The sequence below is a fragment of the Danio rerio genome, chromosome 18 (genome assembly GCF_049306965.1).
Source record: "Danio rerio strain Tuebingen ecotype United States chromosome 18, GRCz12tu, whole genome shotgun sequence".
NCBI lineage: Eukaryota > Metazoa > Chordata > Actinopteri > Cypriniformes > Danionidae > Danio > Danio rerio.
The window spans coordinates 51,418,997-51,442,590 of record NC_133193.1 but is presented as its reverse complement, the minus strand read 5'-3'; the positions used below and the strand labels follow the sequence as shown (position 1 = coordinate 51,442,590).

Sequence of the window (23,594 nt, the reverse complement as noted above, 5' to 3'; positions counted from 1 at the left end):
ACGTCCTCGCGGGCCAAGGCCCATTTTTTCTGGGTTAAAATAAACAGACGACTGGCGGGGGTCTGGGGGTTATGGGAAAGGAGGAAACAGTGATGCTAATCAGTCCTGCACACACTTCCCCCAACTGTAAAACAAAACGAGAGAGAGAGAGAGGGAGAGAGAGAGAGTTATAAGTGCGCATGAGTGAAAGTCGAGGACTCCAGCTCCACTTGACGAGGTCAAGTGTCGAAACTAACTTCAGTTCCTCTCCAAATCATTTTATTTCTTCATTATGGTTTTCACTAAGGTGACCTGTGCAACATGATGTTACAAAATCAAATGTATGCAAAACACTTATGCAAGCTGAACATTTGGTATTTGCATAATTAAAGGGACAGGTCACATGAAAAATTCAAATGTGCTGTTAATATGCTCGCCCTCATCCCATTCAAGATGTAGAGGACTTAATGCAACACAGGCTCATTCTGAAAACGTAGCCCTATATACATTTCTGGAGAATGTGAAATATGTAGCCAAAAGTACGTATGGCTGCATTTCATCTTTAAAACGAAGACTAAAGGGCGGACGCCGTTCACTTACTGCAGTATGAATCAATGGGAGGAGCTAAACTGACAGTGATGCAGAAGTAGATGTGGATCATCTTATGTAGAGGCGGAGTTTAGACTCTATTGCATATTTATCTATTGCAAATTGAAGCAGTGGGCGGAGCTAAACAGGCAGTTATGTAAAAGTAGGTGTTGATCATCATCTTTGGAGGCGGAGTTTAGACATTATCACACAATGAAGTTGTTTCTACTGCGTGAATCGGTGGGCGGAGCTAAACAGGGAGTGATGTAGGAATATGTGTTGATCATATTCTGTGGAGGCGGAGTTTAGACACTATTACATAATGAAGTTGTCACGTACTATAGCATGAATCAATAGGCGGAGCTAAATAGGCAGCGAAGTCGAAGTAGGTGTTACTGATCTACAGTGGAGGCGGAGTTTAGATACTTTTGCATAATAAAGTAATTATTTACTTACTACAGTGTGAAGCAGAGAAGTGGGCGGAGCTAAATAGGCAGTAATGTACAAGTAGGTGTTCATCATCATCTCTGAAGGTGGAGTTTAAACAGTTTAAACTGCCGCTTGTATCACTGGGAGGAGCTAAAAAGGCAGCAAAGTCAAAGTAGGTATTGCTCATCTTCAGGGAAGGCGGAGTTTAGATACTATTAAATAATAAAAATTGCTATTTACTTAGTGTGAAGCAGTAGGCGGAGCAGATTAGGCAGTGATGTAGGAGTAGGTGTTGATTATTATCTTTGGAGGCGGAGTTTAGACACATAATTACACAGTAGAGTTGTTTACCTACTGCAGTGTGAATCAGTGGGCGGAGCTAAACAGTCATGATGTAGAAGTAGGTGTTGATCATCTTCAGTGAAGGCGGAGTTTAGACACTATTACAGTACATAGTTCAGTGAATATTTACCCACTGCTGTGTGAATTAGTGGGCGGAGCTAAACAGTCACGATTTAGAAGTTGGTGTTGATCTTTGGAGGCGAACTTTTGACACTACTATATAATAAAGTTGTTTACTGCAGTTTGAATCACTGGGCGGAGCTAAATAGGCAGTGATGTTGGAGTAGGTGTTGATCATCATCTGTGGAGGCGGAGTTTAGACACATTATTACACAATAAAGTTGTTATTTACTCACAGCAGTGTTAATCAATGGGCGGAGCTTAATAGGCAGTGAGACAGAAGTAGGTGTTGCTCATCTTCCTTGAAGGCGGAGTTTAGATACATTATTACACAATAAAGTTGTTACTGCAGTGTGAATCAGTGGGCGGAGCTAAATAGACAATGATGCAGAAGTATGTATTGATCATTTTCTGTGGAGGCGGAGTTTAGACATACAATAAAGTGGTTATTTATTTGCTGCTGTGTGAATCAGTGGGCGGAGCTAAACTGACAGTGATGCAGAAGTAGACGTGGATCATCCTATGGGGAGGCGGAGTTTAGACTCTATTGCATATTTATCTACTGCAAATCCAAGAAGTGGGTGGAGCTAAACAGGCAGTTATGTAGAAGTAGGTGTTGATCATCTTCGGTGGAGGCGGAGTTTAGACATTATTACATAATGAAGTCGTTATTTACTTACTACAGTGTAAAGCAGTGGGTGGAGCTAATTAGGCAGTGATAAGGAGTAGGTGTTGATCATTATCTTTAGAGGCGGAGTTTAGACATAATTATGCAATAAAGTTTTTACTGCAGTGTGAATCAGTGGGCGGAGCTAAATAGGCAATGATGCAGAAGTAGGTGTTGATCATCTTTAGAGGCGGAGTTTAGACACATAATTATGCAATAAAGTTTTTACTGCAGTGTGAATCAGTGGGCGGAGCTACACAGGCAGTTTTAGGTGTTGATTATCTTTAGTGGAGGCGGAGTTTATGGACATAATTTTACACAAAAAGTTGTCATTTACTTACTGCAGTGTTAATCAATGGGCGGAGCTAAATAGGCAGTGACGCAGAAGTAGGTGTTGCTCATCTTCCTTGGAGGCGGAGTTTAGATGCATTATTACAAAATAAAGTTGTTACTGCAGTGTGAATCAGTGGGCGGAGCTAAATAGGCAATGATGCAGAAGTAGGTGTTGATCATTTTCTGTAGAGGCGGAGTTTAGACATACAATAAAGTGGTTATTTATTTGCTGCTGTGTGAATCAGTGGGCGGAGCTAAACTGACAGTGATGCAGAAGTAGACGTGGATCATCCTATGGGGAGGCGGAGTTTAGACTCTATTGCATGTTTATCTACTGCAAATCCAAGAAGTGGGTGGAGCTAAACAGGCAGTTATGTAGAAGTAGGTGTTGATCATCATCAGTGGAGGCGGAGTTTAGACACTATTACACAGTAAATTTGTTATTTACGTGCTGCAGTGTTAATCAGTGGGTGGAGCTAATTAGGCAGTGATGTAGGAGTTGGTGTTCCTCATTTTCAGTGGAGGCGGAGTTAATAAATTTACTTTTACACAAGAGAGTTGTCACAGCAGAGTTAATTAATGGGTGGAGCTAAGCAGGCAGTGATATAAAAGTGTGTTGATCATCATCTGTGGACATCATTGGCTTCAAAATAAGCTGATTATAGACTAACTTTAAAAGTTTTGAGTGCTAAAATGTACCCAGTGTTTGTAAAGTAGAATGATATATGTCTGAATATTGGGATTTCTCAGTCCACGATGCCGTTGAGGTTACACAGAAGCGACAGCGTCATCCAGATGTGCAATAAGACGAGTGTGAGATAATAAAGTCAGTATTTTGAAGGCTCTTGGCCGGCGTATCATTGCATTCCTGCAGTTTGTGATGGATGGAGGACGACAGCAGCTCTCTGACCTCTCAGATCAATGGACTGCAGAGCGGAGTGTATGTGTGTGTGTGTCTGAGTGTGTGTGAACAAAGAAAAAGCGACCGGAGGAGGGGAGAGGCGAGATGGAGGGATGTAATTTAATTTGCCACACAATGGGGTGAATAGCAGACACGTGGTGGAGCTAATGGAGGAGAGAGATGTCCCTTTTAGCAGTGCTAATTGATAAGAAAGAGCTTAGCCTTTGTTCAAGCGTCGGTAAACCCCCATCTGCTTTTTAGGGTTCAGTTTAACTAACTCAGACGCGCACACAGGCTCACACACACACACACACACACACACACACACCCACACACACACACACACACACACACACACACACTCATTGACGTGTGAATGCTACATTGTTTAATGATCAGTATCACTGTGAGAAAGTCAATAGTAAGTTCCCCAGTGTTGCTTTATCTGGTGCTGCAGTGTGGTGTACAGTAGATTGTGTGGTGAAGTGTGTCTGCTGGAACTTTGATTCACAGTTTATAAGGGATACGTGTGATTCAGAGTTTATTCATCAACTTATGTGTTTTAAGGCATATAACTTATTTTGATTTCACACTGTTTATCAGTTTATTTGTAAAAGATTAATTGATTCATTCATTATTATTTCTTTCAATCCTTTATTTTTTTCTTTCTTTTGATCGTTTGATCGTTCATTCGTATGTTTGTTTGTTCATTTATTCCTTCATTCATTCACTCTTTTTTCAAAACTTAATTTTTTTCTTCAATTCTTTCGTTTTTTTTCCTTTTTTTGTTGGTTGGTTGGTTTGTTTGTTCATTCATCCATTCATTCTTTTTTCATTCGTCCGTCCGTCCGTTCATTCGATCATTCATTTCTTTCGTTTGATCGTTAATTTTTTTCTTTCGTTTGTTCATTCATTTATTCATTTTTTCCTTTCTTTCTTTCTTTCTTTCTTTCTTTCGTTCGTTCGTTCATTCTTTCATTCATTCCTTCATTCATTCGTTAATTCATTTTATCGTTTGTTTCTTTCTTTCATTTGTTGTTTCTTTTTTCTTTCAATCGTTTGTTTGTTCGTTCATTTGTATTTTCGGTAATTAATTAATTCTTTAATTCACCTATTCATTCATTTATTCATTATTTTCGATTGTTCATTCATTCATTCATTCATTTGTATGTTCACTTGTTCGTTCATTCATTCATAAATTCATTCATTCAATATTTTTCTTTCTTTCTTTTTTTGTTTGTTCGTTCATTCATTCATTCATTCATTCATTCAATCCTTTGTTTCTTTCTTTCATTCATTCATTCTTTTTTCTTTCAATCGTTTGTTTGTTTGTTTATTCGTATATTTGTTAATTTAACTATTAATTAATTAAATAATTTCTTTCTTTCTTTTGATCATTTGTATGTTCGTTCATTTGCATGTTCGTGAATTTGTCATTCTTCTTCTCTATTCATTAATTAATTAATTAATTAATTAATTAATTAATTAATTAATTAATTCATTCATTCATTCATTCATTCATTCTTTTATTTTTTCTCCCTTCTTTTATATATTTATTCTTTCATTCAATACTTTCATTCATTCATTCAGTCATTCATTTATTCATTCATTCATTCATTCATTTGTTATTTTATTTCTTTCTTTCTTTTTTCTCTCTTCTTTCTTTCATTCATTTAATTATTCTTTTTATTTTGTTGTTCATTCATTCATTCATTCATTCATTCATTCATTCATTCATTCATTCATTCATTCATTCATTCATTCATTTATTCATTCATTTGTTATTTTATTTCTTTCTTTTTTCTCTCTTCTTTCTTTCATTCATTTACTCATTCTTTTTTATTTTTGTTATCCTTTCATTCATTCATTCATTCATTCATTCATTCATTCATTCATTCATTCATTCATTCTTCCTGTTAGCACTCATGGCTTGTTTCTCGAATACATCCATTATTGATGCTGTACTGTACTTGTGCATAACCGTGTGTAAACCATGACCACAGCAGAGCAGTGTGTGTGTGTGTGTGTCTGAACGGAGGTAATGAACTCTTAAATTCCCATCCAGCAGTCCTAAAGCACACGCAGCACATGCTCTTCCAGTAAGTGTGTTTTCCTGCGCTGTATCCTGGAGACTGCTTGTTTTGGGGAGTCAACAACTTAAGACGTTGCTGGCGATCCAAGTTGGAGAATGAATGGATTTCGCTTTTATGAATCAAAACCAAAACTCCCCCGTGTTCATGCAGAAGTTATAGTTCCAGAAGTGTTGGCTGCATAGATGAGCTTTCTGAGAAATCGTGTTACACTACGGTTCAGGAGCAATGCAGGTCTCAGTCAGGGCCGGCTGGTAGTACATAATGATATTTTATCTTCTATTACATCGACCAACAAGACAAGAATCATGGAAAAATTAAATATAGACTAGAGTAAACTTTATCAGTGACTCTGCTTCTGAAATACTCTTTCCATTCACAACATAGACTCATTTTGAAAACATATCCTTGTATACATTTCTAGAGATCTCGAATTATGTAGCCAGAGGTACGCATGGCTGCATTTCATCTTTAAAACAAACACTATGGGGCAGTATGATGCCGTTCCTTTTCACACTAACCAGCTTAACGCTTACCCCCACATGGACGACTTACCTCCATGTGGACGGGTTTCCTGCTGTTACCAGTTTGTACAGTGGCTCGCGAGAGGAGTTAATCGCGATAACAGGGTTTGAGTCTAGCCCAACTGGCCCAGCTGGGACTCGAACCAGTGACCGTCTTGCTTTGAAACGACAGTGCTAACCACTGAGCCACTTTGCCACCCATATTTCAGTGTACTGAACATTTATTTATTTATTTTGAGAACATCTCAATGAAGTAATTTACTTAGCTTTATGGGAGTGGGCAGTGCTAAAGATCTCTTTTGGCGCACTTTGCTCACTCTTACTTTCTGATTGGTAGATCTGTTTTGTACAGCATCATGGGTAATGTAGTTTTTCCAATTCATGCTATTAAAATAAGTTGAATTAGTAAAGGTGAATATAATCAATTAACATCCTCTGGGCTCCTGAAATGTCTGTCTTTAAAGGTTTATCAGTTCACTTAAAGGTTCACTTCACAAATCCGATTTACTACAAACAAAAAATCGGATAAAAGTTTGGAATAACAAAGCTTTGTGATGATGAAAAATACAGTAAAATTTGTAAAATTGTGGAATTGTTTTCTGTTAGAATTTAATTCTTAACTAATTTAATATATTTAATTTAATAATCTAATTTAATATTTAACTTTTTATGTTCTTTAAAGCTTAATAGCATTACTTCAGTCTGAAGCCACAGTCTTAATTAAAAAAAGTAATAAAAATTATATATATATATATATATATATATATATATATATATATATATATATATATATATATATATATATATATATATATATATATATATATATATATGAATAAATACATAATAAAATAATTAAAAACAAATATTAATAAAAATAAATAAATAAAAATAAACAAACAAATAAACAAATAATAAAAATAAACAAATGAATAATAAAAATAAATAAATGAATAAATAAATATAAATAAATAAAAATAATTTAAATGATGAATATTAAAAATAAAAAATAAATAAATATAAATAAATAAATAAATAAAAATAAATAAATATATAATAAAAAATAAACATAGCTAAATAAAAAAATAAAAATAAATAAAAATAAATAATAAAATAAATAAGTAAATAAATACCGATAAATAATAAAATAATAAAAATAAATAAATATAATTAAATAAATAAATAGATAAAAATAAATAAAAAATAAATGAATAATAATAAAAATAAATAAATAAATATAAAATATAAGCAAATAAATATAATTAAATGAATAATAAAAATAAATAAATAAATAAATAATAAAATAATAAAATAATTAATTATAAATAAATAAATATAAATAAATACTCCTGTTTAAATAAATGTAGTCATTTAAGCAAGTTTTATTGATTATTATTATTATTATTATTATTATTATTATTATTATTATTATTATTATTATTATTATTATTATTATTATTGCAAACAGAGCTGTTGCACCCAATCAGATTATGACACACTGGAGTAAAAATGGCATCATTAAACTTATCACAGCCTTATATCAGTGACAGTCTGCAGACATATATGGCGTCCTTTCTTAAAAGGAGAAAAAGGGCCACTCAGCAAACCTCTGTGTCTGATATTAGTCAGCGAGCCCATTAGTCTTAATGGCCGCCTCTGGGCGCAAGGGAGCCTGCTCTATCCTTTTAAAACTACATACAAGGAGCTCATTAAGACTTAAAACAAAGCGGAGCAGTGAGAGGGGGTCGAGGAACTGGAGAATGAGTGACTGACAGGAGGGGAAAAGTGCCAGATTCACTCCTTCCATTAAACCCCCTTCCCCCTTCCCATTATTTAAGCTGTTATAAGATGATGTTGATGGGATGGTGTTTGGATCTATACTATATAACAAAAATCTAAACATAACTAAACTATATATTATCAGAAAAATATGTTTTATAGACAATTAAAAAAAATAGTAGTTTTAATAACTCACATATATTAATGTAATATTTGTTGAGTTTTTTTTTCTTTTGCAAGATCTTAAAGTGCAAGTTAAAGGATTATCTAGTTGACCAGTTTAATAATTTTGAACTTAAAAATTGCTTTAAAATTGCTACCACTATAACTACTACTACTACTACTACTACTACTACTCCTACTACTACTACTACTACGACTACTTCTACTACTAATACTAATTATTATTATTATTATTATTATTATTATTATTACTATTATTATTATTATTATTATTATTATGGTTATTATTATTATTATTATTATTATTATTATTATTATTATTATTATTATCAATATTATTATTATTATTATTATTATTATTATTATTATTATTATTATTATTAATAATAATAATAATGATGATAATAACTATAGAAATAATAAATAAATAATTATAAAAATAATGATACATATTTATTATGATTATGATTATGATTATTATTATTATGAGTATGGTAAATATTATAATAACTATAAAAATACTGATAATAATAATAACAACTTTAATGATGATAATAATAATAAAAAATAAAATAAATAAATATTAATATTAATAATAATAATAATAATATTAATAAATATAATAATAATAACGATAATAATAGTGATAATTAATATTATTATTATAGTTATTATTATAAATACCATAAACACAATAATAAAATTAATAAAATTTTATAATAATAATAATTATTATTATTATTGTTGTTATTATTATGCTTATGTTTTAATAATAATAATAATAATAATAATAATAATAATAATAATAATAATAATATTTATTATTATTATTATAACAAAGATAAAGATACATAGTTATTATTATTATTATTATTATTATTATTATTATTATTATTATTAATATTAATGCCAAATACTATTTAAATACTACAACTAATATTCTGATTGTCATAAACTAGACTGTTGATAAACATATTATTTAGGGTTTGCCATATGTTTATGCAATCTTAATAAAAAAAATTCAAAACAAAATTAAATACATCCCCTTTCACCCCTTCAGCTCTCATTGACGGCTTCTTGCCACCACAGAAGAAGCCCCATAAAGCCTCCGCCATTTCCATAATCGCTCATATCTGTCGGATGAAACACTATCCAGACAGCTTAATGGACACTCTGTAGAACCCCTGTTTAAAAATCCATAGCCAATCAATACCTCTGGCTCCCCGGCGCTCGCAGATGCGCACCGCTGGCGTATTGACCCAGCTAATAGGGTTATTCTGAACACAGAGACCTGAGCCGCTCACATTTCTTATACCTCAGGTTTCCATTGGGCTCTTTGTGGAAAATACGGGACGCCGGAATTAGTTTTACGGAAACGCAGCGATCTGAGAGGACGCGGATAAGTGTTTTAGGCAGGCGTTCACACAGTTGTCAAAACTAGTGGGATCCGCTTAGGAAACGAGCCAGAGATGTACAGTTGAAGATCATCAGCCCTCCTGAATTATTACCCTCTTATACATTTCTGTTTGATGGAAAGAACACATTTCCAAACATAATAATTTTAATAACTCATTTCTAATAACTGATTTCTTATGATTTCTGATTCTCATTTCTGATTTTTTTTTATGTTGGCATGGTGGCTCAGTGGTTAGCACTGTCAACTCACAGCAAAAAGGTCGCTGGTTTAGGTCCTGCCTGGGTCAGTTGGCATTTCTGTGTGGAGTTTGCATGTTCTCCCCATGTTAGTATGGTTTTCCTCGGGTGTCTTTCATGCTGGGTTTCAGACAATAGATTTAATTCTGAAATTGTAGCCCTGTGTACATTTCTGGAGATCTCAAATTATGTAGCCAGAGATACATATGGCTGCATTTTATTTTTAAAATGAACGCTAGGGGGCGGTATGATGCCGTTCCCTTTCGCGCTTATCAGCTGACTGTTTACCTTCCTATGGACGGCTTTCCTAATGTTATTGGTTTATCCAGTACGCACTTTTAGTAGTATCCAGCTCCGTACGTTGGCGGACTTGAGATGTAGAGAGGAGTTAACCACGATAACGGAGTTTGAGTCTGGTGAAGAAAAAGCATGTAAGACAAAATCACAACCCGGGCTCATTGTGGAAACGTAGTCTCGCGGACATTTCTGGAGACCGCGGAATACGTCCCGGCAGGTACGTACGGCTGCAGTTTTTGTTTTCGCGAATCTGCGAGAGGCCGCTGTTGTGCGCTTTTCGCATCTCAGATGCCTCTCGCGAGTGCGGTTCACGCCCGCGCTGTTCTCGCGTGAACCCACCAGAGGCCGCTTTCCGACTGACCGGATGATTGACTGCGCGACCGGCCAATCGGCCGACCCGCCCTCCTCCTTCCCTAAACCCAACCAATCTTACCGATCGACCTGCCCGCCCGCTCGCTTCCCTAAACCTGAGCGACAGTATACAAAAGCCGTCCGAAAAAAGAAAAGCCCTGATTTTTGAATCAACGCTTTTGAAAACACTATCGGTTGGGTTTAGGGAAGAAGAAAAGCAGGTCAGTTGATCACTCACTCAGTCAGTCAGTCAACAGCGGCTTGCAATCGCAAGAAAAATTTGAGATCTCAAAAAGCTTATAAAGCGGCCTCAGGTGGATTCGTGAAAACAAATATTACAAAAACAACATACGTCCTGGGACATGCTCTCCAGAAATGTATATAGCGGTACGATTTCAGAATGAGCCTGGGCTGAATCGATGTGTGTTGGGACAGCATGAAGGAACTAAGTTAACTTATTATTATTATTATTTTTACAAATTTAAGTAGATTGAACATAAAACAATAAAGTTGTCTTGTTGTTAAAATAATAAAGTAGTTTCAGCTTATTTAATGTAAGTCGTTTGAACAAAGAACAAACATAATTTTTTTTTAGTGAGCAGTCGCAGGCTCTCGTCCATTCAGCTCCTTTCAGACGCGAGTCAGATCCATAAGTAGCGGGATTCGATTTGTGAAACTCAATTTGAAACCATTCACAACATGAGTCAAAACCAGACAGGCATTCGTTGAGGCTGGAGATGTTTCAAAGGGAACTGGTCATGCTTTCCTTCCAGGATTGTACACTCAAAAAATAAAATAAATAAATAAATAAATGACTTTTACTGCTTGTTTAAAGTACTCTTTTAAAATTAGTTGAAACAACACAATTCTGAAGTTGTGTTTTTTGTAGGGTGGAGGCAACTTAATTATTTAATGTTCAATCTACTTAAATTTATACAAATTTATTTAACTTAATCAGTTTGTGTGAAAGAATTGTGCACACTGTAAAATGGGATCCACACAACATGAAGGAAATAAATGAACTTATTAGTTTTTACCAATTTTAGTGGATTGAATTTAAAATAATTAAGTTGTCCCCCCCAAAAAACTTGTTTCAGCTCATTAAAAATAAGCAGTTTGAGCAAACGCAATGTGTTTAAAGTGTACCATGTACTTTGTCTTTACATTTTTATTTTCTTATTTATTAACAATTGGTAAAATTATACAGTGAATCTCACCAACAGAGCTGCTAATCCTTTCCATAAGGTGTTTACATAACTCTAATTTAAGTCAATATCAAAATATTGGCCTGAAAATGCACATTTTTGAGACCGTTTTGCACTTTTCTGTTGAGTTTCAACATTCAAGTTTTCAGACCCACCCCAACACTCCCAAAGGTCCAGAATTGGTCCCATTCATGAGCTACATACATTTGTGCTATTTTGGCTGCTATGCCATCATAAATTGTAAAAATGATCAATCACAGAAGGCTTTAGGACCAAGCAGAATCCTCTGTCGGCCCTCAGTGTAATCATCTTTCACTACTTTATAATTATTTCACAAATAACCTTCATTCTTAATCTTGGACCTTATATTTGAGAAAAAAAATGACCAATAAAAAGGCATGGAGCACCAAAAGTGGCCCATATTACAGCAAATTGTAATACTAATTTGGCGATTGTTGTTATCCTTGAATTTTCAAGGTTACTTTTTTGCAGGAGAGGCTAGAAAAATCGTCAAGCTCTGCATTATTATTATTATTATTATTATTATTATTATTATTATTATTATTATTATTATTGTTGTTGTTGTTGTTGTTGTTGTTGTTGTTGTTGTTGTTATAGTTTTTTATTTTTATTATTACTATTATTGTTATTACCATTATTATATCAATATTATTATTATTATTATTATTATTGTTGTTGTTGTTATTGTTATTATAATTTTTACATTTTTTATTAATACTATTATTGTTATTACTATTATTATTGTTATTATTATTATTAGTGTTTTATTATTTTTAAAATTATTTTATTGTTATTATTATTATTATTATTATTATTATTATTATTATTATTATTATTATTATTATTATTATTATTATTATTATTATTATATAATGTTCATTATATTCAATTTTTTTTCATTATTCAACGGCCAAATTCTGACTGAGAAAAGTTGAATGTGCTTGCCAGTTTGTTATTTGCCTATTAAATGACGTCTTAAAATGTCAGTAAAATACATTGTTTAAACCTCACAATTAAATAGAAAAGAGGCGAACACACGTTTTGAGAAAAAAGAAGCACCCCTTTAACCAGGCTGGCTACGGCCTGGTTTTCAAAAAAGATGCTGTCGTGTCGACTACACTTACTAATTATTATTTAGTTATTAGTTTCACAGATTTATGTTCAATCAGTTTCTCTTTTTTGTTTGTAACTTGAATTGTTTTTAAGTTATACTATTTTTTTAAGTGATAAGTGGTTGTAAACATTTTATATGAGCTGAATTGAAACAAATTAAATTGAGCATTACTAAAAAAAAAAAAATTATGCTTAAATTCAGCACATATAAATTGTTTGCCAAAAAAAAAAAATTGTTATATTATGTTCAATGAACCTTTTTTTAGTGTGTCAAACACACCAGAGAAATGAAATTGGAGAGGTGTTTATTAGAAATCAACGATTGAGAGGATCCTCTGTAAACTCCTGTGCTGGATTTTACTGATCTAGTCAAGGTGGGCAGGAAATACGCTGAGGTGTTTATGAGGGCTGGGTCGAAGTTATGAGAGCGCTCGTTACTTTCAGATCATTTGCAGACGATTAGCCAGACGCTAGTCTATAGCGTGATTCTGGTGCTCCAGTGTGAGTTAACCCCTAAAATAAAGTTTGTCATTATTAATTGTTTTAAACCTGGAGTTTCTTCTGTCGAACACAAAAGAAGCTACTTTGAAAAATGTTGAAAACCTGTAACCATTGACTTCCATAGTATTTTTTTAGTTATTCAATGGTTACAGGTTTTTAGCCTTCTTCAAAATTATCTGCTTTTGTGTTAAACAGAAAAAGAAATGCATACAGCATACTTGAGGGAAAGTAAATTGTGAGCAAATTTTCATTTTTAGGGTGAACTACCCCTTTACACTGAGAGTATAGTGTCAGCATTCGCAATGACAGATGAGATACTAAAATGCAATATTACACATTTTATTATATGTATTTTTAAATAAATTTAATAGATAGATCATAACTACTTGTTTCTTCTGTTAAACAAAAAAGAAGATACTTTAAAAAATGTTCAAAACTTGTTACCATTGACTTCCATAGTTGGAAAAACAAATAATATGGAAGTCAATGGTTACATGTTTTCAGCATTCTTTAAAATAGCTTTCTTTCTTGCTAAACAGACAAAAAAAAAGACCCCAAACAAATAAAGGTTTATAGAGTAGTAAGTACATTTTCTTTTAATGATGAACTATCACTTTAAACTGAGCGTCTCGTAATGACAATTCAAATGAGATACTAAAATACGAGATACACTGTTTATCTGTGTGTTTTTTCAAATATATTGAATAGAGAGATCATCATTACTTAATTTTTAAACATATAGGAGTTTCTTCTGTTGAACACAAAAGAAGATACTTTAAAAAATGCTGAAAACCTGTAACATATAGTGTCAATAATGACAACTGAGATATTAAAACACGAGATTGAATAGATAGATCATCATTCCTTTCTTCGTTTCTTTCTTCTGTTGAGCACAAAAGAAGATACTTTGAAAAATGGTAACCATTCACTTCCATAGTAGGAAAAACAAACACTATGGAAGTCAATGGTTACAGGTTTTTAACTCTCTTAGAAATAGCTTATTTTCTTGTAAAATAGACCAAAAACAAACACATAAAGGTTTGGAGAGGGGTGAACTATCCCTTTAAACTAAGCGTATAGCATCAGCAATGACAAAAAAGATACTAAAACACACGATTACACTGTTTATCTGTGTTTTTTATTGAATAGATAAATCATCATTACTTTCTCTGTTTCTTTCTTCTGTTGAACACAAAAGAAGATACTTTGAAAAATGCTGAAAAGCTGTAACCATTGACTCCCATAGTAGGGAAACCAAACGGTTTTCAACTTTTATCAAAATAGCTTCTTTTCTTTTAAAAAAGACAAAAAAGAAACACATAAAAGTTTGGAGAGTAAAAATAGTGAGTACATTTTCATTTTAGGGTGAACTATTCCTTTAAACTGAACTTATAATGTCAACAATGACAAATAAGATACTAAAAAACATAAGATTACACTGTTTATATGTGTTTTTTTATTATATAAACTAAATACTGTAGATCATTACTTGTTTCATTTTTCTGTTGAATACAAAAGAAGATACTTTGAAAAATGCTGAAAACCTGTAACCATTCACTTCCACAGTAGGAAAAACAAATACTATGGAAGTCAATGGTTACAGGTTTTCAGCATTCTTCAAAATAACACATGAAGGTTTATAGAGTAGTTAGTACATTTTCATTTTATGATGAACTATCACTTTAAACTGAGCGTCTCGTAATGACAATTCAAATGAGATACTAAAACGCGAGATACACTGTTTATCTGTGTGTGTTTTTTTAAATAGATTGAATAGAGAGATCATCATTACTTAATTTAAACATGTTTCTTTCTTCTGTTGGAAACAAAAGAAGTTACTTTGAAAAATGCTGAAAACCTGTGACCATTGACTTCCATAGTAGGAAAATACTATGAAGGTCAATGGTCACAGGTTTTCAACTTTTTTAAAAATGGCTTCTTTTCTTTTAAAAAAGACAAAAAAGAAACACATAAAAGTTTGGAGAGTAAAAATAGTGAGTACATTTTCATTTTAGGGTGAACTATTCCTTTAAACTGAACTTATAATGTCAACAATAACAAATAAGATACTAAAAAGCATAAGATTACACTGTTTATATGTGTTCCTATTATTATATAAGTTAAATAGATCATTACTTGTTTTCTTTTTCTGTTGAACACAAAAGAAGATACTTTGAAAAATGCTGAAAACCTGTAACCATTCACTTCCACAGTAGGAAAAACAAACACTATGGAAGTCAATGGTTACAGGTTTTTAACTTTCTTCAAAATAGCTTGTTTTCTTGTAAAATAGACTAAAAACAAACACGTAAAGGTTTGGAGAGTATAAATGGTAAGTAAATATTCATATTAGGGTGAACTATCCCTTTAAACTAAGCGTATAGCGTCAGCAATGACAAATGAGATACTAAAACACAAGATTACACTGTTTATCTGTGTTTTTTAAATAGACTGAATAGTTGTCTTGGCCTTGGCAGCTTTTCCTTGAGCGAGTGAGGTGTGTCATATTCATCATTTGGAGGTCATGGCTTTTAAATTCTCCAAAGAACAGCATATGGATGATTTTTTGCCAGCTATAGCAGTGATATGACACTTGAGCTGTAGATTGCATCAGTGGAGTTAGGCAACAGTTTTCATTAAGGGCTGAAGACATTGCTCAACAGATAGTGGACATGATGTGAATGCAGTTTTCTTTGTGAAACTGTTCTCTTTGTCAATTTCAGCTTCTCTGTGTTTAACAAACCCCCTAACAGTAAGTCATATTAACAAATGGGAAGTTCCTGTTACTATCCAAGATGAAATTGTGCCTATATAAATGAGCAAACTCTCTTCTGGGTCAGATGACAGCTTGGTGATTGAATGAAAATCTCATTGGTGGAGCTTCCCTTTAGTCTTAGGGGTAAAAGGGAGGGGTGTCCAGGTTTTTTTAAGCAACGGTGGTGGCACAACTGTGTTTAAATAATTCAAACCATCGTGGGAAACCTACGAATCAGAAGCTGAGTGATGAATCTTGAAGAGAATAGAAGATTGTCATACATGTTCACATTGTTTTTAACGATAAATAGCGAGAAGACGGGAAGATGAGACTTTTAAAAGAGATTATCAGATGTTTATCTTCATTTTCAGACTACATGACAACAATTTTTTATGATCAGAAGAGTTAAGAAACCAATATTTGGAGGAATGACCGTGATTTTTCAGTCACCGGAGATAAACATTTTTTGTTAAATCATTTATTTTCCCTAAATACGCCTTATTTATCAGGGGTCGCCACGGAGGAATAAACCGCCAACTATTCTGTCATATGTTTTACGCAGCGGTTGCCCTTCCAGCTGCATCCTAGTATTGGGAATTTAAATGTTTGTTATTTTAACCAATTGTAATTTTATGAAAAAGGGAAAATGTTCCATCATCAATAATAAATCATTAATCAGCGAATACACATTACATTACATTAATTATATATTAAATAATACATATAAATATAAACATTTTACTCAAACTCATACTTAATAAATCCAGTAAATCCAGAGAGATTGAGGATTGAAGGATTACACAGCATTTTGGTGTCTGCATTAAACTGTGTGTTTTTAGAAAGTATGGTAAGCGCAAGTAAAATATCCATTTTAATGTTTCAGTGATGTTTGTGTGAAAAAAATATTATTATTAATATTAATATTATTATATATTTATTGTCCAAAAATAAAATAAAAAAATATATAAAAAATTTAATAATTGCTATCCAGTTTCACAGATTGCAATATAATATAATATAATATAATATAATATAATATAATATAATATAATATAATATAATGTAATGTAATGTAATGTAATGTAATATAATATAATATAATGTAATGTAATGTAATATAATATAATATAATGTAATATAATATAATATAATATAATATAATATAATATAATATAATATAATATAATATAATACAATATAATAATATGACATAATATAATATAATATAATATAATAAAACAATAATAATATGACATAATATAATATGATATAATATAATGTAGTATATTATAATGTAGTATAATATAATATAATATAATATAATATAATATAATATAATATAATATAATATAATATAATATAATATAATAATATAATATAATTTAATACAAATACTAAATGTTAAAATATTAAGTACTTTTTGTTGACACTAGTGTGAATGGTATATTATATTTGTTTTGTAAAAATATAAACGCACAATTTATACATATTTTCATAAAAAATAATCAGCGAAATTTCCAGAAATACATTATTCACCAAATTTGTTTTGCTGTTGAGTGAGCGCTGATCTCACATCTGATTAGACGCTTTAAGTGAGCCTCGGCGGCGCGCGCGTCGCGTCATCAGTCGCGTCCACGGAGAGACATCAGCCTGGAGCGTAATTGAATTGTAGTGAATCAGCGAGTAAAACACCGCCCCTTTACGCGGAGATCAGCCTCTTCCGCGCGCGCAGAACCGCCCTGACCGGGGTAACTAACAGAGGGAGGGAATGAAAGAGTGATTGAGATACAACGGAGAAAGAGAGAGGGAGGAAAAGAGACACTTCAAGACTTCAGACAGCGGATCTTGTTGAGGGAAAACCTGTGTCATTTCTAAGAAACTCTTGGCGTCTATTCTTTGAGGACACGTTTGGGACTTTAAAAAAACCATACAAACAGACTCTGTACGTTTGAATGCGTGACCATGACGGCAGCTGTCGATATTAAGCCGTTAACTATAATAAAATCCGAAAAAGTAGACGGTAAGTCATCGTTTTCTCATTGTTTTGATTTCAGATTATTGCTCAACGCGTCTTCGTCAGCTGTTCAGTCAGCTATGAGTAACTTTTACGCGCGCTGTGGTTTCCCCGTGCGTTAAATTGCGTGGAAATCGAGATGCTTACATGATTTGAACGTTTCCGAAATTGCTTGCAACATGAGCTTTTTTTGATCAGAGAAGTGATGGACAGGTATAACAGCCTGCACGCGGCGCTCCAGATGTGCCAGCCACCGGTTTACTGCTGTCCAAATGATCTTTATAATGCACTATACTAACACAACCCAGTTAATCCCAGATGATTTGGCCCAGTTATAAGTGATTGCATGTTGAGATTAGTCCTATTAAATTCAAACATGTTCAATCACTGTGGAAAAAAATTAGCATATAATTAAAAGTTGCATATAATATACTATATAATAGGAAAAGCTAGTGACAGCTATAGTTAGTGTATCATCTTTGTTTTAACTATGCAAATCAATCAGTTACTAATTCCCCTGCTGGCCTCAGATGTGACCACTGACATGTTGCATGTATTGTGGTCATGAGACAGCTATTATAGCTCATTTGCAGATTCTTGAAATGATATGCAAATCAAATATGCTTGATGTACTGTGATATGTTTTGCATGCTTCCTTTTCAGATTTAACCCTTTAAGGTGCACTCTTTGAAAGTAATTGTGTACTGTATTGAATAATACACTCACAGCTCTGATAATTAGTAGTAAGCAATTGAAATAATAACAATAACCTATTGATAAAAAGTCAACCTGGGGGTTGCAATGCCTGTTAAAGGGTTATAGAGGTTTGGTCATGTAGAAAATGTTCATATAAATAAAGTAAAGGGGTGAAGTATTTGGATTTAGACGTATTATATTGTCTTTTCAGTCATTTGAGCAGCTATTTTGCGATTATACACAAAGCTGGACTTTATTATTTAGCTGTGCTTCTAATATAAATGTTAATTTAGCGAGTATTTGTCCATGAAGAGTGTGACAACAGACTGCCACACATGGCCTCTCATGACATGATGCACTTTATTGCTTCACACAGTCGAGTTTCTTTTCATGCGTGACCAGCAGGCTTGAATTTTAACTACAAGATGGTTATTTTTGTTTCAAGCAGACTTTCAGATCATTGCGTCATCTAATGTTCTTGTGCATTTAGTGTAAGTACATTAGTTGGTCATTGGCTGAGCTCTGGGCTTTCTTTCCTTGTGTGCAGATATTATGGGCATCTGTGTTATGCAATTAATGCATCTTTTCTTTCTTTCTTTCTTTCTTTCTTTCTTTCTTTCTTTCTTTCTTTCTTTCTTTCTTTCTTTCTTTCTTTCTTTCTACACACTACACGATTAACTTAACTGATTTCACAAATTTAAGTGGACTTAACATAAAACACTTAAGTTGTCCCCAAAATAACTCAAGAATTGTGTTAATTCAGCTCATTTTTAATATATTAGCTAAGTTCTTTCTTTCTTTTTCTTTCTTTCTTTCTTTCTTTCTTTCTTTCTTTCTTTCTTTCTTTCTTTCTTTCTTTCTTTCTTTCTTTCTTTCTTTATTTCTTTCTTTCTTTCACTGTAAAATGCACTAAACATGATATATGCAAAATTGTTGCAAAAATTGTTGTTGAATTTAAACAAACTAATTCAATTTAATAATGTTCAACCTAATTTGTTTGTTTAAATTCAGCCCAAATAAATTGTTTATGACCACTTAACTTAAATTATTTTAGTAAATCCAAGTAATCATCTTTGAATCATTTCTTTCACTGTAAAAATGCTGGTTCCACACAACTCCTTCATGTCATCGCAACACAAATCGATTAAGTTAACTTAACTATTTTCACAAATTTAAGTGGATTTAACATAAAACACTTAAGTTGTCCCCAAAATAACTCAAGAATTGTGTTAATTCAGCTCATTTTTAATATATTAGCTAAAATCTTTCTTTCTTTCTTTCTTTCTTTCTTTCTTTCTTTCTTTCTTTCTTTCTTTCACTGTAAAAATGCACAAAAATGATGTATGCAAAAATGTTGCAAAAAATTTAAATCTGTTGACTTTAAACAAACTAATTAAATTTAGTAATGTTCAACTTAATTTGTTTGTTTAAATTCAGCCCAAATAAATTGTAAAACCACTTAACTTATTTTTTTTTAGTAAATCCAAGTAATCATCTTTGAATCACTGGTTCCAACACAAATCGATTAAGTTAACTTAACTGTTTTTCACAAATTTAAGTGGACTTAACATAAAACAATCAAGTTGTCCCCAAAAAACTCTAGAATTGTGTTGATTCAGCTCATTTTTAATATATTAGCCAAGATCTTTCTTTCTTTCTTTCTTTCTTTATTTCTTTCTTTCTTTCTTTCTTTCTTTCTTTCTTTCTTTCTTTCTTTCTTTCTTTGTAAAAATGCTGGTTCCACACAACTCCTTCATGTCATCCCAACACAAATCGATTAAGTTAACTTAACTGTTTTCACAAATTTAAGTGGACTTAACATAAAACAATTAAGCTGTCCCCAAAATAACTCAAGAATTTTGTTGATTCAGCTCATTTTTAATATATTAGCCAACATCTTGTTCTTTCTTTGTTTCATTGTTTCTTTCTTTTTTCTTTCTTTCTTTTGCACTGAAGTGATGCAAACTATTTATGTGTTGAATTTAAACAAACTAATTCAATGTAGTAAATCCAAGTAATCATCTTTGAATCACTGGTCCCACACAACTCCTTCATGTCATCGCAACACAAATCGATTAAGTTAACCATTTTTCACAAATTTAAGTGGACTCAACATAAAACAATTAAGCTGTCCCCAAAATAACTCAAGAATTGTGTAAATTCAGCTCATTTTTAAATATATTAGCTGAGATCTTTTCATTGAGTGTTCTTTCTTTCTTTTGCTTTCCTTGTTTCTTTGGATGAATTGTGCTTGTGCAATCTCACGCATGTATAGCATGGCAGGGAAATTCCCATATGGCTAAACAGTGGTCACTGTCAAGTGAATGAAGTTTGTTATGATGCTGCTTCACTGTCCATTCATACCGCATCCATAAACCCAGCCCGGCTTAGGAGGGGCTGCATGCTTGACCAGGGCGAAGGGAGTGAAGATGCCATGCTGGTTATGCAGTCAGCAGTATCACACTCCCACTTGCACTCCTGAGGACTGGAATAAAATAGCGAGTATGCAAAGGGGATGTTCGCACATGCCTTGGCCCGGTGTACTCTTTTAGAATATGACCCTCTTCTTAGTCCCGGAAGGGCAGGGTGAGTTCAGTGGCCGCTAGTTTCCCCATGATAAAATGCTGACTGGCTTCAACCACAGCTGGTGGCTGTACAGACTCCGTAGCTCCTTCACCACCAGCTGGTAATGCATGATGGAAAAAAGGCACTCACCTTTATAAGCATGTCAGAACGAAAGCTAAAACATGAGCGCGATGTGCAAGATGCGATATGAATCATTACCACACTTGCACGCATGCACACAGGCCCTGTTCTCTTTTCACACATAGTCGCAGAGTTCACATTTACCAATGCGCTGGCACATGAACATGCACAGACATTTTCCAACACACATGCACAAGCGTTCTCCACATTGAAAGTGCTGATACTTGCAGCGGGGGCTGCCAAAATATCGTGCTATCTTGCAAAACAATTTCTCAAGACAAGCTCCCTCGAGTTCAGTCATCCGTGAGTGTTCAGGCCAGGGTGAACACAGCTCACTGGCAAACACTGTAAAATCCACGTAAGACAGGTTTACTGCTTGTCTGCTACTTGAGTGTAATGGAGGAAGGGATATGCGCACCTTGTGGGTGGGGCTGCACAGTTAATCTCGATCTCGATTCGACCCTAAACACGATCTTAATTGCAATTGAGCCAATTTTATTTTCAAGGTCCGGAGGGAAGTGTAAAGACGGTCCAAAAAAGTCTTCACATTGTTTTATATACAATGTTCAGCAACATGGACACCTTTAAATGGTGTTAAAAGTGTCACGTATTGTATTTATAAGGTACAATTATAAGGTATAATGGTGTATTCGTGGCCATGATAGAGCTGACGCACTTTTTGTTTACTACAGAGAGGACGCACACGTGCCTGCCAATAATGTCTACTTTTGGCCCCGTTTACACTAATACATTTTAGTTTTGAAAATGCATAAGTTTTGCTATGGTTGGATCGTCATCCATCCACACTACGCCAGAGTTTATGTGCATTGAAAACGATTTTTGGAAACGCTGAAGAGGCTGTTTTCGTTTTAAAAAGCTGCTGCTCTTTGTTAGTGTGGATGGGGGAAATAGAAACTTCTGAAAGCAGAGACGGTGCTCCGCATTCTACTATCTGATTAGGGCTTTTTCCTTAATATTAAGTAGCCTACACACAGTCTTGCATCCTCTGCTTGTAAGTTCAGACTTCGCAAGTTTGATATGGAAAACTCCTGAGTACACGTCGGGTAAATCTTCAAAGGGATCAGTGTACTTTATAACTTCATTCACCCTGACTTAGGGCTGGGCGATTTTTCAGAATTTTTCGATTAATTCGAATTTACGTTTTAAGACGATTTAATTTTGAATCAAATCGAGAAATCGCGATTATAAAAAAAATATATATTTAATACATTATAATGGCACCAATGTGCTTAGGTTCACCCTCTGTATGAAGCAGGAACAAGTGTGCCGCAATCCTGCGTTTGAGTGAAGGTCTCGGCCGTTAGATCGCCCCCTGGGGGCTGGCTGCAGTACAAGTCATAAAGCCCGCCTCCTCCGTGTTAATGAAGGAGACTTGAGCCCAAATAAAAAAAAAATTGTTACACTTGCAATAAAATGTCCCGAAAGATGGTTCTGGTGGATTAAGGCACTGATTATTGTGCTGAAATAGGTGCAGATCTCAAAGCAGCACGTCTGAGCTTCGGCAGGAGACTGAAGTGTTACTATTCGATTTCTGTGTTATTTTACCATGACAAAATGAGTTCAGCAGTAAACTACAGTTTCTGACATACATGATCTGGTGGAACACTGTTTATTCGCTAAGGTCAGGGCTTTTTTCGGGCTTTATTAGTTTGCTGATACACGCCTAACCACCCAGATAGCAAAATACACTCGGGCCAGTTCCGAATAGATTCTCGCCTGCCAGAGACTTACCCCTCAGAGCTCAGACTGACTACCTCTGCTGGACCTACTCCGGATGCCTGGACTCACTGCCCGATTCCAGACCGAGTCAATCGAGCCAGATGCGGTGTCAAGGCTCCAATTTCAGCAGTCTTTTGCGACAGTTTGTGCCCGTCAAGCAGGCGTTTTGCCCTCAAGGCGTTCAATGGGAAAAGGGGCTGTCACGTCATCCATATTTTTTTACAGTCATTGAGCAGGAAGCACACCAGAAGCGCCTCTCGGTGCCGCGCCACACCACGCCATGGATTTTAGAATTCTAAACGGGTTTCTATACACACAACGGCGCCGCCCAGCCACGATTCACGAAACAGTTCATATTTCAGCCAGCCCACAGAGCGCCATCTGATTAGTTTCATGTTAAATATCATGCGAATGTGCGCGTTTGGTGTGTGATAGGTTAAACTAAACTGTCATGTGCGCGCCGTGTCGCGGCGCTTCTGTTGTGCGACCTGCTTGACTGCCTGTTAAAGCGTGAAGTCATGTAGGATTTTACTTGTTGCACGTCTGTGTGGATTGTCAAGACATTCCCTCATCAAGTCGATAAACTCGATCTCAACATGTATGAAGG

At 33.9% G+C, this 23,594-nt stretch overlaps 1 protein-coding gene across 6 annotated transcripts in view; it reads left to right on the top strand.

Annotated features, from left to right (window-relative positions):
* The window catches only part of ets1 (v-ets avian erythroblastosis virus E26 oncogene homolog 1), a 98,617-nt gene that overhangs the window by 28,647 nt on the left and 46,376 nt on the right, over positions 1 to 23,594 (top strand). For 2 of the 6 annotated variants that reach the window (XM_073928808.1, XM_073928807.1), the window contains exon 1: positions 17,607 to 17,851. The exons of 3 other annotated variants lie outside the window; for them this stretch is intronic. In XM_073928808.1, the coding sequence (XP_073784909.1) occupies positions 17,794 to 17,851 (58 nt within the window). In that variant the 5' untranslated portion in view covers positions 17,607 to 17,793. 6 annotated transcript variants of the gene reach the window in all.